At 38.0% G+C, this 14798-nt stretch overlaps 1 protein-coding gene and 1 pseudogene across 1 annotated transcript; both read right to left on the bottom strand.

The window, feature by feature from the left end:
• Positions 1 to 5323: 5323 nt before the first annotated feature.
• On the bottom strand, positions 5324 to 5833 carry LOC144701426 (putative CCR4-associated factor 1 homolog 7 pseudogene; annotated as a pseudogene).
• Positions 5834 to 7903: 2070 nt separating this feature from the next.
• On the bottom strand, positions 7904 to 8671 carry LOC144701379 (putative CCR4-associated factor 1 homolog 7). The gene has a single exon (XM_078573217.1). The coding sequence runs from the start codon at positions 8669 to 8671 to the stop codon at positions 7904 to 7906; it is 768 nt and encodes a 255-aa protein (XP_078429343.1).
• Positions 8672 to 14798: the final 6127 nt, after the last annotated feature.

Raw genomic sequence — 14798 nt, 5'->3', positions numbered from 1 at the left:
AGGGTAAATATCTGGATAAAAGAGATCAAAATTAAAATATATTAATTCCTAGTTTCCATGAGTTAAACCCTAACACTCATGGAAGTTCACGTGAAGACCAGTTATTTGTGCACTTTGGTCCTTACATTAACGTGAAATTTCGAAAGTCAGGCGACACGAGTTAACGTCGAGAAATGAAAGCAAAAAAAGCTAATATAATTGCCAGCACAATGCTAGTCATTATTGTTGGGATACTAATAGTAAGCAGTGATAATTCGAAATATTCTGTGGAAAACTCAAATGGGTGATATTCCAAAATATATCGACTGCCCTTATCACCCTCTGTTTCAGTGATCGAGAATCTCTCTCTACACATTTACTATTTCTTGCATCCGTAGTTTTTTTTAATATTTGTATTTTCTTCTTGCGACGATCTTATCTAATAAAATCTCCTATCCTTCTGGTTTCTCAAATGAGTCGTTAGAAACAACACAAATGCCCAACCTTTAGACATATCCCTGCAGTCCTCAGCATGTTATGGCTCATCTCTTCTAATAGATAATCGTCACCATTGCGCCAGGTTTACCTTGTCCCCATTATCGGGGCACCAGGAAGGGAGATCATACATACTGAAAAGGATAATGACGGTAATCCAACAAAAGGATATTTTTTTTCTGCGTGGCATATTTTTTTGGGCCTTTCTCTATTTTTCTACTAAACAATAGTTTTTCTTAAAGCCAGATACTTTTAAAGTATATCTTCCAACATCGAATAAGCCTTATGCATGTGACCCACAGTCCTAATATTTTAAATTGAATAACCGAAAAAGTTACTATATCAAACATATATCTTAATTAACCCCATAATTATTTAATCAAATTGATAGGTCAAGTCATCAACATGTGAGCTCCCAAGCTAAACAAAGTGCTATAGATGGTACGAAGGAGTCCATCAAATCTTTCATGGAGCTTTTATATCATCTTTACCGTACACATATAGTCCCTCAACTTCGCAACATTGTAGAATAACTAGGGGTCTGGTAAATTTTCAAACAATAAGGGCTATCCCAGATAGTATATATGTTTGTTTGTAATAATTAGAAATCACTATTTCTGGTATCTCCACTGACTTCCAAATTATTCATCGCATCTGGTTCCATCAGTTTTCTAAATTTACGTTGAGGGAGGATGATCCCATTTCGACCCTACAACAACCATGGAGGACTTCTTGTCGCATTTGGGCTACGCCAATTAGAACCGCGTTATTGTGTACTCGTACGTCACCATCAAAATAAAGGCAAGAGGAACCAAATAGTATTATTCTATCTTAGATATTTGATGTTCTTCTCAACTGTAAGTCTAGGAGGCGCATGAATAGTGTTTTAAGATATATAATCACTGTTAGACGATCTCATCATAACTCACTTGTCATTCCTGACTTCCCTAGTCTCGATGATAAGCATCAAACTTTAATTTTAATAGATATGTTGTATTAATGAGTACTGAAAGAAACATGAAAAATGTGATTGGCTTGCATGCCAAATATAGGATTATTATTTTTTCATAACACCTGCTAAGAGTTACTCCCTTTTCTCTTCTTCATAATCTTCTATCTCATTTTCATACCATTTTCTCTTATTTATGACCTTCTCTCTTATTTTCATACTTTTTTCCATCTCGTTCAATAAAGATCCGTTTGAAACTTGCATATGGATTATGATTGTTCCTGCTTTCTTCTTCACGGATTTCCTCTTTATATCTTTCTCTATTTAAATTTTAAAATATCAATTAATATTTACCATGAACATAATGTCAGAACTCAATTAAAAGGTGGTTCAAAGTTTCTCTTCCTTTTAGTGTTAAACTCGTTTTCACATTTTCATTCGCATTACGCAAAAATAATTATTTTGAGAAACTTCCAACTTTTTATCCAAAATGTTTCCAATTATTTGTTTCGAAAATTTTAGCTATAACAATTACGACTTCAGTTTGAAAATTAGCTGTCTCTCTTGGAATGACAATGGTTTTGCTTGTATTCTCTCTCTTAGTTACTGGTATTACGATTTAATGTCGAGTATTTTCCCCAACGGCTTTCATCAATTTCCAAACCATCACGATGAGATTACTGTGTAATCTAGTTCCCAAATTTCCTTTTTTCTCTTGGGGGGGGTTCGTTTTGAATCCAATGAACTATTACAACTTCTCTGATTTTCCTCGTCTTCTTTATTTTGTTAATTATAATCATCTCAATGAAATCGAGAAGATCAAGGTTTGAATTCCCCCTTAGAGTACGCCCTGAGGTTTGCACGATGAAATCAGAACCAATCAAAAGTTATGCTAATTCCTAGTTCCAGGAAAGCTAGAAAGAGGATATATATCTGAATAAAAAAGAGAGCAAAATTAAAAATTGGTTAAAGCCCTGCAGTCATCGTCGCATGATGACTAGTTATGTCTGCACTTTTGTTCTTCAATGAGCTTGAAATTTCGTAGGTCAAGAGATACGAGAAAATGTCGAGAAATGAAAGCCCAAACAGCTTATGTAATGGCTAACGCAATACTGATCATTATTGTTGGGAGACCAATGGGAAGAAATAGTAATCGTGTAGAGGGAGATTCTCCTTCATCGAAACAGAGGGTGATAATGGCAATCGGTGCGTTTTAGCAAATCACCCATTTAAACTTGACAAATAATAGTTTTTTAATGTTTGGCATCTGAACACTATTTTAGGGCATCCTACTTCCCACATACAAAAACCATTTCAGACACATTGTCCAAGTCCTTAATATTAAGCGACATAAATTAAGCGACAAAATCATTCAGTCTATCTTTATTTACCCACTTTCTCGTCCCGTCATCATTTCTACATAGATTCTCGTACATCTATTGCCATACATCTCTATATCCACACCTCTTTATCCCCTCGCATCTGCATACAGATTCATATTCTCTATAGTTGTAAATCACCATATTTTGGTCTCAGCATTTCCCCTCTGTCTAGCTCTTGCCATATAAAATACCATTTTTCATCTAATTTTAACTATTTAAAATATACTAATTTTGTAATCTATGTTCCCCACGGAGAATATCTCTATGTATCCTATCAGTTCATACTTTTAGAGTCAAGGTTTTAGTTAAATATTTTTATTAAATGCAATCATTATAATCAGTAACTAACTTTCCAAGGAGGATGTCCAAGGAGAGAGGAAAAGGAGGTGGGCTGAAAGAAAGACTCTTCTAGATGTTGATAATCACACATAACATGCCAAGTATCTAATATTTTACATGAGCTTCAGACGATCATATCTACGTATTTTTAAGCTATATTAATTTATTATAGTATCAGAATGGTATTCTTTGTTTTTTCAATGCTTTGGAATTTACTTACGTTTTACTAAATAAATTAAATTTACAATTTACAATATATATTTGAATATTTTGTAGCTTTAAATACATGTTGTTTCATTCGAATCTTCTCTTGCAATCTCATTTGTGCAGATTGTGGTCAATCACTAGCTGCAAAGATTTATTAGTGGCGTCCAGTCTTCGAATGCAGCCTTTGATTAATGGTGCTTGTCAAATTACCGATTTAGTACAAGTTTTAGCAAAAAACACACAAAAGCACACAATCACAGAGTGTACAAACATTTGCAACGTTGAACGACACATCTAACAATGTTATTTGCATCATGCGACGATGACTGCGGGCTTAACCATATCTCTTTTTATTGCTCTTTATTCAGATATATATAGCTTTTATAGGACTAAACATTACAGCATAACTTTTGATTGGTTCTGAATTTCATCATGCAAACCCTCAGAGAAGCACTAGGGGGGAATTCAAACACCAAGTCTTCTCGATTTCATTAAGACCAGATGATTATAATTAACATAAAATAAAAGAAGACGAGGAAAATCAGAGAAGTTGGGTGTCATGAAGCGAAGATGGCGGCTCAGCTCTGCGGGTTTGAAAAAGGAATCAAGGCATCCTCTACGTGGGATCGAAGGGCTTTAAGGATGGTTGCGTGAAGTATTCACCGCCGCCTCTCGCTTTGATCTGATCTGGACAAACCGCTCAATAAAATATGCGACAACCATTTTTTGTCGATCTATCAAGAAATATTTGTTGTTCCTCTGATGATGGTGCAGTTGAGATTTATTTGTGGAAATGAATTATGTTTTTGAAATCTTTGCCTGCGCGTCTCCTGTTGATTGAGATCTTTCAGGGTTAAATCCTTTTTTCCTGTTTACGATCGCTCCTCTGTTCCCACGATATTGTCTCTGTGTCTCTTCCACCAAGGAGATGATAATGGGCAATTGTGGATAGAAGATGGACTACGTTTTTCAAGAACCAGGACAGCGCCTCAGGGCCGACTCGCACTTTCAACTTGCAGGGTGCAAAAGTCAGAACAAAGAAACCCATTTTTGTTGCTTCTTATTTCAATGAACTATAACTGCTTAAGGGCATTGCAATTAGCCGATTCTTCTTACAAATGTACATAAAATACAACTGCTAAACAACATCAGATTATCCGGTCCTTAAACATTGTCCCATCATTTCCTTGGAGGAAAAAGACAGTGGCCGAGGGAAATTCCCACGCGCCACGATCGTAAACAATAACAAGGATTCAAACCGAGCAGAATCGACAGATGTTTCTCGAGATTAAAGTGTTGCTTTTTTATGGATTAAAATGTTAGCCCTGAAAGATCCAGTCAACTGGAGGTGGCGCAGGCAAAGATTTCAGTAAGATAATTCATTTCAGAACTAATTCTCTGATGCACGATCATCGGAGGAAGGAATGTTTCCTTCGTATCCGACAAGAAGTGGTTGTCACATATCTTATTGAGCCGTTGTCTTCAGATCAAAGCGAGGGAGGCAGCGGTGAATGCCACGCAACCATCCTCGAGGGAAAGGGGAAATGGCGCGCCCCCAGCGCCGTTGATGTGGCGAGGAGGCAGCGGTGAATACCAGGCAACCATCCTCGGGGAAAGAGGCGCGCCCAGAGCCCAGAGCGTTAATGGGGCAAGAAGGTCGCACCACCGGCGCTCGAGGGACGGCGATTGTCTCTGTCTCGTCTTCGATCCGTAGAGGATGCCTTCGACTCCTTTTCGCCGGGAGAGCTGACCCGCCATCTTCGCGTACACCATACCGGCGATCAGGCTGTCTACGCCCGCCTGGGCGCCCCGCCCTGCCGAACACGATCACGCCGAGAGACTGCGAAAGCTGCACCAGGCCGAGGTGGGACACTTGGAAAACCCTGCCCAGGCACTTCACGTCCACGATCCTGCCGAGGCAGTGCCCCGCCAGACAGGCGAACCCTCGGAGCGACTGCGGAAGCGGCGCGGGTCAGCGAGAAAGCTTGAGCAGGTACGCGACGTCGTAGAGGCCGTGGAACGTCACCCACAGAGGTTTGGGCCCCCGCGTCCACTGCTTGCTCCCTCGCAGAAGCCCCGACAAGACCGCGGAGTCGACGCCTTCCGCTCTCGTCCTCGCAAAGTCTATCCCGCTCTGCTTCAGCAGCTCTATCGACGCATCCCATCGCAGATCCGACGGGGAGGAGAGATCGAAGTCGCTAAAGTTTATTTCCCAAGAGCGACGCCGGCCGTGCGCGTCGAAGAAGGAGAGCCCGAGCTGAATGATTTTCATGCTGTTCACGTTGCGCCGGACGTCTTCGTAGCGCTCGCGAGAGCCGGCCGAGACGGAGGTGTGGTGGACGAAGCCCGGGAACTCGGTATCCATGGCAACGAAGCGGGACTCCCCCAGAGCCTGCATCATGAGAGGGAATTCTTGGTGCAGGTTACTCGCCCAGACACTTCGCACCTCCGCCGCTGACACTGCCGTGAATGCGACCGCCATCTCTCCGACTTTCTCCATCTCTCAAAACGCTGTCTCTCTTTTTCCTTGCTACCATGACTCCCGCGCAAGCCCTTCACTTATAGTGGGCAACGGAAGGAGACGGTCTGTTTCGGAGTTCCGTGGTAGGGGGGGGGGGCATGACAGACGCGGTCATTCCGCGACGGACACAACGGGATTTCCTAATATTCACGAACTAGACTCTAGCCGTTGTTCTCGACCCTTCGCGCTGAAACGAAACTTTGCAAGTATCGCGCCTATCTACGTCGGGCCCGCCCAAGGAATTTCTCCTGAAGTCAGCGGTCGGCAGAGAGTGAGAATCGCCAAAGGACCGCAAGAAAAGCACACTCGCTTCAACGGTTTACATTCTACCTCTACGGTGCCAAATCGTTCGCGGTAAAAAAAGCATATAGTCCGTTTAAAAATGTGTACCGCCCCTTCTACAGTACGGCTTCGGACTCGGACGGTTATACATAATTATGATAAGATCGTCGCAAGAAGAAAATACAAATATTACAAACTATTATTTGTCAAGTTTAAATGGGTTATTTGCTAAAACGCACCGATTGCCATTATCACCCTCTGTTTCGATGAAGGAGAATCTCCCTCTACACGATTACTATTTCTTCCCATTGGTCTCCCAACAATAATGATCAGTATTGCGTTAGCCATTACATAAGCTGTTTGGGCTTTCATTTCTCGACATTTTCTCGTATCTCTTGACCTACGAAATTTCAAGCTCATTGAAGAACAAAAGTGCAGACATAACTAGTCATCATGCGACGATGACTGCAGGGCTTTAACCAATTTTTAATTTTGCTCTCTTTTTTATTCAGATATATATCCTCTTTCTAGCTTTCCTGGGACTAGGCATTAGCATAACTTTTGATTGGTTCTGATTTCATCGTGCAAACCTCAGGGCGTACTCTAAGGGGGAATTCAAACCTTGATCTTCTCGATTTCATTGAGATGATTATAATTAACAAAATAAAGAAGACGAGGAAAATCAGAGAAGTTGTCATGAAGCGAAGATGGCGGCTCAGCTCTGCGGGTTTGAAAAGGGAATCGAAGGCATCCTCTACGGGATCGAAGACGAGGATGGTTGCGTGGTATTCACCGCCGCCTCCTCGCTTTGATCTGAGGACAACCGCTCAATAAAATATGCGACAACCATTTTTTGTCGATCTATCCAAGGAAATATTTGTTCCTCTGATGATGGTGCAGTTGAGATTTATTTGTGAAATGAATTATGTTTTTGAAATCTTTGCCTGCGCGTCTCCTGTTGATTGAGATCTTTCAGGGTTAAATCCTTTTTCCTGTTTACGATCGCTCCCTGTTCCCACGATATTGTCTCTTCCACCAAGGAGATGATAATGGGACAATAGTTTATGATAATCTGATGTTGTTTAGCAGTTGTAGTTTATGTAAATTTGTAAGAAGAATCGGCGAATTGCAATGCCGTTAAGCAGTTATAGATTATTGAAATAAGAAACAAAAAAATGGGTTTTTTTGTTCTGAGTTGTGAACGATGCGTGTTGAAAGTGCGACGCGAGGCTGAGGAGATGTCAGAGTTCTTGAAAAACGTAGTCCATCTTCTATCCACAATTCTTGTTAATTTTTTAACCACGTGAGTTGAATCCATAAAATTTCCACTGCTGGCTGAAAGGCCCTGAATCGAAATCATGAAAAACTCAACTAAGTTCTGTTTAGCACAAACATGCGGTTTCGCCTCATATCCCTCCCCTCGAAATTCCTAAATAAAACATATATCCTCTCTCTCCCTTACTCCATATAAATGTCTCGTTTCCTCCCTCCTGGTATAAGTAATATTACTAATTTTTTGAATACATGCTATATTTTAGATACATTAATTATTACTTGGATGATAGTTATTTAAGATTGTTTTTTATATCTGATCCAACCCACCTTCTATGTATCCAAAAAGCGAGATGAGCCAAGCACATGTACAAGAGAGAAATAAGATTTTGTTCACTTCGGATCAAAAACCTACTTGGGTTTCAAAAACAAAAAAGCAAACTGAGGACGATGCGACGAGGAAAAGGAACCAAGAACTCACTGCCGTGAACATCGAGCGGATTTCATACCAGCGCTATTTGGTTGTGTTTCAGTTGGGACGGGGATTCTTTTATTTTCAAACCCCCAGAGAACGCCTTCCAGCAGCTTTTCACGTCCGCAGAGCTTTTCCGCCATCTTCGAGTACACGATCCCAGTGAGCAAGCTGTCCGTGCCGGCTTGGTGCGCCGCCCCTCCATGCACAGTCACACCAAGAGATTCGGACAGATGCACAAGCCCATGGCGGGACTCGCCCAATTCCGTGCTAAGGTGCTTCACGTCGACAACTCTCCCCATGCACTGGCTTATTAATCGGATGAACTGAGGAAGCGTCTGGGGAAGCGGCGCCTGCATGAGGAGCTTCACCAGATATCCCATATCGTACATGCCATGGATTACCCACAGCGGCTTACGCCGTTGCATCCAGTTATTCGTCTTCAGAAGTCTAGAGAAGACCGCAGCGTCGACGCCTTCTCTTCTTGCTCTCGTAAAGTCTATCCCACTTCTCTTCAGTAGATCTATCGAATCCTCCCGTCGCCAATCCGACGGTGAGGAGAGATCGAAGTCGCGGAAGTTAATCTGCCAAGAACGGTGTCGCCCGTCGTCGTAGAAGAAGGAGAGACCCAGTTGGATGACTTTTGTGATGTTCACGTTGTATTGGAGGTCTCGATAGCGGTTTCGGGCGCCGGCAGCGAACGAGGTGTGGTAGAAAAATCCAGGGAACTCGGTGTCGATAGCCGCGAATTGGGACTCTCCGAGAGCCTCCATGATGAGTGGGAGTTCTTCGTTGAGATTACTCGCCTATACTTCTCGTACTTCCGCCGCTGACGCTGCCGTGTGAGCGCTGGCCGCCTCCATCTCTAGTTCTCTCTTCGTTATGGAAAAAGATCGCTCGGTATCGTGCACTAGTGCAAGCCCCTCTTTATATAGAGGATAACCCAAGAAGTTCAGAGAACATGCGCGTTTCGACGCAGAGAATAAGGCTCCGGCAGACTTCAATGGGGTTTTCATGGGAAAGATTTGGCAGTGCTACGCTTTGCCAGCATCATTTTTCTTGTTCCCAAGCTCGAAGTGACGGGACATCGTGATGATGTGGAAAACCAAAAACTTCTAGTAGATTGACAAGTGCGATCAAGCATAACAAAGTCTGTAGCAACCGCCATCGAAATGAGTTCTGCAAACCGACTATCGCGGTTCAAGAGTGAAAAAACCCAAATTTCCAAATTGACTGCCCAGGTTAGTTGGATGGCACCGGCAGTTATTTTGCATCGATCTTTGATGTTCTGGAGATGCTCTTTACTGCAGTTGTTCTGGAGATGAAAAAAAATCAAGTAATAAAAATCAGATTGTGAAAAGTTACGAATTTACAGAGAAATATTAGAAAACTGTAAGAACATAAGTGACACGAGTCAAAGATAAAAAAAACTCGTTATATTTGCATTTTATTCAAGGCGAAAAAATCATGACCGGATAAAGATAAAAATTGCTCAGCCATAGCGTTCGTGAATCCACTTTACTTTTCTCCAAACCTTTTAGGATTTTATAGGTCAAATATAATATAAAAGTGTCAGACGCCTTTCAGTGACTTGGTATTCTTATTTTTTTCAGCCATGAATGTTGATTCCATAAAAGTATGATTTGACACAAAGAGCAGGATTTAGTCCTTCTTGAAAAACAAAATCAAATTGAGCTAGAGACCACTTATCATGCTTCTTTTTCATTTGACACAATCGTTTTTTAGACAATAAAGCATACCATCTCAGAAAGCACTTTTACTCTGGCCAAAGAGGTTCCCTTCAAGTTCTTTCCTGAATTCAAACTAAAGTAAATACAAGTTTAAATTTGGTATCCGCTCCCATCATCTGACAAACCAAAATCCCTTTCATCATGTTTATTTCATATGCAACTTCTTTTTGCCATGCCTTTGATTCCATATCCCTTTGATCATGAATATTTTCTTGCAGCTAAGGTGAATGCAAAAACCTGGCCATTCCCTAACGGATGTCAATAATGAGGACAACCTCATAAGAATTTCATGTACGAAATTTTTTGGTTTCTGGTGCTTTCATTGAATGCTAGAAAACTTTTTTCAAAGCAGCGGAAGGATAAACGATCTCTAAAATTGATCTCTAAAATAAAACACGTACTGTGTATCATGCGGGGAACTTGTCCACCATTCACTTGCTCCCTCGGAGATTATTCTTAAGCTGTTCACTTAATTGGCTTCTAGAAATATCCAAGTGATCAAGGTGCTCTTTGATCTCCACGTCCTCTTCTCCAACTCTTTTTGAAGCTCTTTTAGATCTTCTTACCTTGAAGACACTCTTCTTGGTTAAAGGATGAATTGAGAGGTAAGAAGGGGGGTATCTATGGCTGGCGTGGGTGCCAAAAATGGGTACCCCTCCCTTATTTATAGATTACTTAAGATTTTCACAAAAATCCCTTCAATAAAAGGATATCCATCAATGCCCCTATCATCTTATGCATGTGACCCACTAGGCCCATGTATCATTATATTTAATAACTTTAATGGTCCAATACTAATTATTATCTGATAATATTAATTAACTATATCAACTTGTAGATTAGATAATGATCAATTTTACCCAATTGATAGGTTAAGTTTTCCGCCTGTGGGGTACCAAGCTACACCTTATTATCTAGAAGATATAAAGTAGAGTTTTTAACTCTCTTATGGAACCTTTACTGTCATCAGCTACAACATATGTATACATCCTTAATCTTCACGATACTCAAAAAACTTTGGGTTTTGGAGATCATTAGAGACCGCATTCTCCAATATTCTTGCAACCTTGGCCAGGGATTTTCGTGCATCATCTTCCTTGAGTCGATCTCCTCCTATACTAAGGAAAAAATATCATGTCTTGACCACTCAATCACCTCCGCATACTTCTTAATATATCTAAGGTAGGATTTATTTGAATCCCATATAAGGCTCATAAGTCATAGCCAATACATAGTTTTGTACCCATAAGATGTCCCCGGTATCTTAGACCAACCAATCGCTTATATAATTGTGACATGAATCAACCTGACTAACAGTTAGATATAATACCATTCAAAGATTTATACAGATAAATTCAATGAACTCTCTCCGAATAGCATCCATTGTCTGTCCTTAGTGTCTCCACACTAATGACCATAGGATCAACTATACTTGTCTTACAAATAGGATCAGATAGTGTTATTCTATCTGAATAATTCAAGGTCCATCTTGTCTATCCATCGAAAAGGAATATTTAGAATACATGTTTCAAGACTAGTGATCACTGTATAATGATATCATCATACTTCATTAGAAACATCACACATGAATAATAATGTGTAAATATTTCTTTCAATAAACTTAAATAAAGCATTTTAGTGTGATTGGCTAAATGGCTGCATAATATCCATAGAAGAACATCATAATGTAGCTAAATTTATGATGACTTTAATTCAACTCAACTGATAAGATTACAAAATACAAATTCAAGGTTCATTCTGTTGTATTTTCTTGTTGTGATACAGTGACCTGTGCTTCAGTTGCCTTTCTCAAATACATATATAACATAAGGATCATAATTTGTTCAGATTTAATCCTAAATAAGGTGTCAATGATTTTTCCCCATGAATTTTACAAGTGGGTGGCTGTAGTAAAAAAACACCATCTCATATAAGAGAAAACTAGATTTTGCTTTATAAGATACATGTAGTCCGAACAACATCTTCAAATGATTTATATACTTGTGGTTTTCAAGGAGCCTTGCACATTACATTGACAGTCATTAATAACAACATTTTATATATTCATTTATTGAAATGGTCATCTAGACATGTTTTTAATCATAAAATATTTTTTATAATTTTGAAATGATATTATATTTTTTCCCATTTTTTGGGTATTTTTAAAAAACATCTAACATTGAATTCATAAGGTTATTAATTTTTTAAGACATAAGATATGTTGTGTTTTTATATTTTTGTGGATTTAAATAAAATATAAATATTAAAATATTTTTGTCTTTAAATGTATTTTATTGGTTTAAACCTGTTCTGCCATTTAACTCAATCCACTTAGATCAGATTGTGGCCAATCATTGGTTGCGGCAAATGATTGGATGTTACCAATTATAAGGTAATGTGGATCATTAGCTGAAGCCAACTATTGGTTGTGCCTTTATGGCTTTAAAATTTTCACAGCCAATAAAAAAACTGCAAATATAAATTACAATATAAGGGCACATGGACGATGGATTAAATTTTCAGTTTAATTTGCAATAAATGCACCTAACTCTTTAAAGACACTCATGACACCAGGGAAAGTGAAAACTTTCAAATTCTATTGCATAAAGCTGAAAATGCGATAAGTTTAAAAGATAATTTTTTTTCACCTTATATTAATTTTAATTTATTTTCACTAGTTTATGGCATTCAATTAGATTTTATTTATGAAAAAATAAATAAAAATGAAAATTCACTTTTTTAATACATGCTATCCATGGATTGGACAAATACTTTGTGCTTGTAAAGGAATTTATAAATATTGTTGCATGAGTGATAAACCTTTTGTATTATACATGGTTGTGTATTCAGAATTCATATATAGTTGTGTATTCTTCATTTTATCTCATGCACTTCATATATGGAATCTTCATGAAAATTTTCGAGCTCAGATAATCTCATTAATAAAATTTGGAAATTAGGAAAACCTACACAATCATTTTTCTAGGTAAATCTCAACCTAATTTTTGATATACACAAGTTTTCATTTTAAAAAATAACTAGGTAGAATATCAACTTGTTTTCCAATTTTGAATTAATATGTTTTCCATTTTCAAGGAAAATTCCATCACCATGGACATAAATAAGGAGAGGATATCATATCCGTGTACAGTACATTGATAATCTCAAAATTAACGTTTTAATTCATTGTCTGTATTTGAGATTATTCAATAAAAATATAAACATGCTCTTATTAATTTTAGCTAATGATGTTTATGGATCGTCTCCACAGGGATTTGTGATTAAGGATTGAATATTCTGTGTATAGTGTTTATAGAGATGAGAAGAGATAACTACTAAATATGAAATCAAGTCACGAGAAAATAGAGGTAAGATAGTAATATTAAGGTAGGGAGAGTAGATAGTCGATACTGATAATTCAAATTTGAGAAGAGCGAGTGAATGCAAGAATAAAATAATGATGACACAAGGCGTGATGAGAATAGGGTAGAGAATGAGTCGAATATGATAATTAACGAGTAAGTAAACAGTATGATGATAGTAAGATGTTATTTGGTGGGCATATGGAGGTGGTGTGATGGGGAGATGTGATCGTGGAAACGAACTAGGCTATTGACGATGTAGAGAAAAAATAATATAAAGCATAGATGATTACCATAGAACCTAATGCTCCACCAAGATCATCACGATTTGCGGGGCAGGTAAGCTCTCCGTCTTATATGTTGCTTCTTCCCACATACAAAGGGCAACAAGAACACACTTGATGGATCTCAAAAAATCGCTATCTTTCAATTGGCCCACAAGAGTAGGAAGCAAGTTTAAAGATGATGATCCACACCTTTATTTATAGATTAGAGGGTATGGATGGTAAGAGGAGTGGGAGACAAAGCATCCCTGAAAATTTCAGCTCAATCGGGCATGTGGATCGTCAAATATTCTATTTTGAATTTGGAGCAATCTTAGCCATCCATTTTTTCTCTCTCCTTGTCATTGGTGCTGATGCTTCTTATTTTTTCATTTTTGGTTAAGCTATCCAATTATCAGATGCTTTAATGATTGTCCATGAGCTGGTATTTTGTGATTGAGCACTTCAAAATCACCTCGGGCACCTATAGGAGAACAAAACAAAAATAGGTTTTATTATTCCAGTGTTGAATGGCGTAATACCACTAGTCGGGTGCCATGTCACAAGATTCCTTTCTTTTTCTCTTTTTTAGTGAATGATGCACTGATGCTCATCATTCACGTCAGAGAAAAGATAATATTCCCTTATCATTATATGATGTGACACATGTTTCTTAGTGCTGTGTAAACATGATTTTTACTTTTTATTCAATTCTGGGGTTACACGTCTGCGCCACGTGTACCACCACAATTGTTCACTCAATTTTCCCCTTTTTTATTCTTTTCTCCCTCGATTCTCGTATCGTGTTTATTGCGACAAATCGAATGGCAACACGTGGGGGCGCATATTAGAGCCAAAAAATATATTAAAAAATAATTATAAAACATATTCTAAGTAAAAAAATATAATATATATATAATTAGAGAATTAATATCTCTCTTAATATGAGTTCAAAAAACTAGTAAAAAAAGATATGCTGAATCATAAAATTAAGTTCTTTAAGGATATGATGTCAAAAAAGCCTTAAAATTTTTATTAAGACCATAAAATCAGAATATCAATCTATAAATAGATTTAATCATCTTAAGCTTGATAAAAGATATACATAATTTTTTAATGCATAAAATTATATAAATTTCATAGAAATAAATCAATACTTTGTGCTTTATCATATATCAACTTTTGTTTTGATAATATGAATAAATTTTAGAATGATAAAGCATGGTAAAAAAGAATCATTAATGATTATGTGATCATTTTAAAAGATAAAAATGGAAATATCTTTCTATGTGATAGTGGTATTATTTTATTATGCCTGTAAAAAATATTAAAATTATGAAATTCAATCTAAATAAAAATAATTTATAATCTTAAAATTCATTGAAAAGTGTTTTTAGATTAGTCCCGCGTGTAGGGGAGATCTGGAGCAACGAAATCTGAATTATAAATTAACTTCATATGCAAAATGTAATCCAATTGTCTCAATCAATGGAGCATTTCTTAGAGAAACATTTTTAAAACATG

This window comes from Wolffia australiana, chromosome 1 (assembly GCF_029677425.1).
Source record: "Wolffia australiana isolate 7733 chromosome 1, ASM2967742v1".
Lineage (NCBI taxonomy): Eukaryota > Viridiplantae > Streptophyta > Magnoliopsida > Alismatales > Araceae > Wolffia > Wolffia australiana.
This window is presented reverse-complemented; position numbering and strand designations above follow the sequence as displayed.

Bases quoted from the DNA above. Each gene is read 5' to 3' on its own strand.
- LOC144701379 (XM_078573217.1), bottom strand. From the start codon at position 8,671: ATGGAGGCTCTCGGAGAGTCCCAATTCGCGGCTATCGACACCGAGTTC.